At 40.9% G+C, this 3,986-nt stretch overlaps 1 protein-coding gene across 1 annotated transcript; it reads left to right on the top strand.

Annotated features, from left to right (window-relative positions):
• Positions 1-251: 251 nt before the first annotated feature.
• On the top strand, positions 252-3,875 carry CBG15206 (the record flags this gene model as incomplete). The annotated part of the gene is made up of 8 exons (XM_002642884.1): positions 252-346; positions 393-508; positions 556-699; positions 755-936; positions 993-1,164; positions 1,215-1,378; positions 2,740-3,472; positions 3,526-3,875. 8 exons carry the CDS (start codon positions 252-254, stop codon positions 3,873-3,875), a joined length of 1,956 nt encoding a protein of 651 aa, XP_002642930.1.
• Between the last annotated feature and the right edge of the window lie 111 nt (positions 3,876-3,986).

Here is a 3,986-nt window from a genome sequence, read left to right as displayed (position 1 = left end):
CCGGGGTCTCAGCCGCAATTCCATTTCAGCCGCAATCGCGCTCTATTAACATGCGTTAGAGAGCGGAGGGCGCAGTGCATTTCTCATGCAAACTATTTTTTTCTATTTTTTCAACTGAATTTTTTTCGATTTTTCAGGAAATTGCGAAATTTTTAATGAGTCACCCAACCCCTATATTTTCTGATCTAATTTAACAAGGGCGTGTCTGAACAACAAAGCAAATACACAAAAAATAGTTTACAGATAATGCCATGCCCTCGCTAGTCGCATTCAATCGGCAATGGAATATTGGTAGCGACGATTTTGTGTTTCCCGAGATCACCGAGGCATTGGTTAGGATATCATGGTAGATATTTATCTATTTGTTTTCTAAAAATTCGGATTTTCTGCAGGGTCGCATTTGGAGTGTCCGTTTTCGTCTTCCACTTCCCACTGGCATGCTCTACTCACAATTTGACACTTCATTTTCTAGCTCTTCTTGTCATAAATGTGATAACTATACTTTTAGGTAACTTTTTTCCTTGGAAATTTTATTTCTAAATTCTGGAATTTCAGCCATTTTCACTGCCGTAATATCCGCTAGAGGCACTATAATGGACTCACAGCCCAGGAGGCTACTACCTCGACTTTTGTACATAAGACTTCCGATTTTTATTATAGAAGTCGCACTTACAATACTAGCAACTGTACATGCGTTTAGTGAGTTTTCAAAAAAACACTAAAACTTGGAAAATTGATTTTTAAATGATTCTAGGATCTACAAACGGAGGAGAAGGATGCGATTTCGCTACAATCGCTCGAGTGACAATAGTTTTAGAATGGTTCCTGATAGCTACTGCGATTGTTGGCCTATTCATTGTATTCCATTTGACTGAAAGTGACGTGGAAGATGGAACGACTATAGCGCAGAAGTCGTGGAGTCGAAGGATGAGAATAGTATGTGGATAGGCAGCAATTTGAGCATTTTAATTTTTTAAAATTGATTTTTCTAGTTCAAAATCGGCCAAGATCACTCAATGCGCGCTGCTCTCGACGATTTGGCTGTTCTGATCTCCTCATTCTTCGTGGATTCCGATCTAGTTCCCAGTGACGTCGTTGCTGGTCTTCTACTCGCTTATCACTCCCCAAATAACCAATATCCACCGGTCAAAGAGAAGGAGCATGGTTAGTTTTTCACTCATATAGGCTCTAGACTACAAATTACAACATTTCAGAGAACCGCCCATCATGGATGAATCTCAAAGACGCCGAGTATTTCTTGCACCATGCCACGTGTGTGTACGGCTGGCCAACCTACATTCTGTACAATTGCGGACTGAAATCCATCTATCGGCTGTTCCGAAAGCTCCAGTGCTGCGGAAGAATGCGTTGTGCTCAGGTAATAATTTCTAGAATGTCTAGGGTTTTACTCTAATCTGACGTGCTTCTAACATTCGTCTAAAACTGCTTCTCTAACTAGAATTCTGATGACGTGGCAAGACAGCAACGACTTCAAAACATCGAAATGAAGGAGGTTGGGAGTGTGAAGAAGGTACGGGCACGGCGTCCACACAGTTGGTAGTGAGCGATTCTGAAAAGATTTTTTAAAAAGTTTAACACATCAAGATGTGTATTAAAGTGTGTAGATTCATATAAACAAAGAAAAAATTCGAAAAAATTGGCGATTTTTAGCGAATATTCGAGAGAAAAAATTTGATTTTTTCTTGGATTTTTTGCAAAATTTTTAGACCTTTTTAGGTTTTTCAGCTATTTTTGAAAATTCTTTTTCGATTTTTCAGGTTATTTTGTCTGAAATTCAACGGGATGATGCTGGCGAAGATTACTGTAGATTACTGTAGAAAGCTCATTTCCTTCTGTAGTTTTTTTTGCAAACTCAATCATCTGCATTTTGACGTGATGGTGTTTGCAAAAAAACTACAAAAGGAAATTAGTTTTCTACAGTAACCTACGGTAATCTTCAGAAACACCGTTCCATCAAATTTCAGACAAATCCCCGGAAAAATCGAGAATGAATCTTTAAAAAATAGCTGATAACCCTGAAAAGGTCTAGAAATTTTGCAGAAAATCGAAGAAAAAAAAATCACAAATTCTCTCGAAGATTAGCTAAATAATTGCTATTGGATTCCAGAATTGCTCACTGGCAACTGTAGGGGACGGGGTAGAATGTGACGGGTGTTTGGTGGATTTACATTTTCTCACTATATACAGCACGTCTTCTTTCATAGCACGCGTTCTTTTCAACACTGTTCAGTCTGAATATGACCTAATTAAAGGAGGCCAGACACGAAAGTCTACGAGGTTTTCTCGGGGCGAGATCATGTATTCTGACGGAAAATCGCGCGATTGCGACCCAATGCGCGCTATTTGACGAGCATTTATTTTTTTTAGTATACACTAAATTTCTTCAATGTTAGGCAACTATTCCCGACTTTTTAGTTATCGGTCATTCCAAGATGTCGCCGCATGAAAACAGAAAAAAAAACGAAAACGGACATCTGGAAATCGAAAAAAAAAATCGAAATCTTGTCGGCTTCTGCCGCTAAAACGATTATGAAACGAGGAGTGGGTGCCGCGTGGAAGAACGGTCGCATTTTCGCTTGTACAATAAGAGGGAGTTATGGTTTGGTGTCCCTTGTTATTTTCTGACTGTACGGTGTCATATATCAAAAAACTAGACTTTTGAAAATTTTCATGCCTGGCCTCCTTTAAAATTCTAAAATCTCCAAAAAATGTTTCCAGGGTCAATCCATGGTTGTCGAGGATAATTGCTGCTACTGTAACACTGCCGCTGTGATTTTGGCCAATGAAAAAAGAAACATCGATTTGCAATTCATGTCTTTTCGAAATCGGCTCTACGAAGTCCCTTTCGCAGTTATTGCCGATCATGATAGGAAGTCAATTGTAATTACTATCCGAGGATCATGCTCTTTAATAGATCTAGTAACGGATCTATCACTAGAAGACGAGCTGATGACAGTAGACGTGGATCAGGATGCCACGTTGAGCCAGGATGAGAATATAGATAGAAGAGGAGACGTCAGAGTGCATCGAGGGATGTTGAGAAGCGCTAGATACGTGTTTGACACGTTGAACAAGAACAAGATCCTTAATGATCTGTTCATTAGCAACCCAAATTATCAGCTTGTAGTTTGCGGTCACTCACTGGGTGCTGGAGTTGGATCCCTGCTTACCATGCTTCTGAAGCAAGAGTATCCTAGAGTAATATGCTACGCGTTCGCACCGCCCGGATGTGTGATCAGTGAGTATGGACAAGACGAAATGGAGAAGTATGTGATGAGTGTGGTGTCCGGAGATGATATTGTGTCACGAATGAGCTTCCAATCGTTGCACAGGCTGAGGGAACGGGTGTTCCAAGAGCTGATGGGATGTCAGAGAGCCAAGCACGAGATATTGATAAGAGGAGTTTATCAGTTGTTTTTCAAGTATCCATGGCAGGATGAGAGTTTGTCAGGTTTGTCAAACCTATCTAGCTAGCTTATCATTTCTAAAATGTTCATTTTTCAGGCGTCCCCCGTCTCCCAGACTCTCCTACTGCTGACCTAGAATCCGCACTTCTCACTCGCAGAAGCTCGTATGGATCCGCAGAAGCAGCTAATGATCCAGCCAACGATCCTTCATCCCGGAACCCCGAACACAACAAACGCTTGCAGCTCTACGTCCCTGGATGCACTGTCTATTTGTCTACGGTGGATGGAGCTACTAATGAAACATGGATCGATCCCAAATGCCTAAGCGATGTGAAACTATCAGTATCGGTTCTTTCCGATCATCTACCGGCAGCAGTGCAGAAGTTTTTGGGAAGTGCCCCGGAGTCTTCAGAAGAGATTGTAGTCGTCACGAGTCAGCCGGTCTGATAAATACTAATTCTAATTTCACTGTGAAACAAAACCGGTTAAATTTCAACTTCCCAAAAAAAAATATTGTGAGCATTTTCTCCCGCCCCCAGTCATATTGAATCTGTTCTA

This window comes from Caenorhabditis briggsae (genome assembly GCF_000004555.2).
Source record: "Caenorhabditis briggsae complete genome, chrIII, whole genome shotgun sequence".
In the NCBI taxonomy this organism is placed as follows: domain Eukaryota; kingdom Metazoa; phylum Nematoda; class Chromadorea; order Rhabditida; family Rhabditidae; genus Caenorhabditis; species Caenorhabditis briggsae.
Note: the sequence above shows the minus strand (reverse complement) of the source record. Positions and strands in the feature narration are given on the sequence as shown.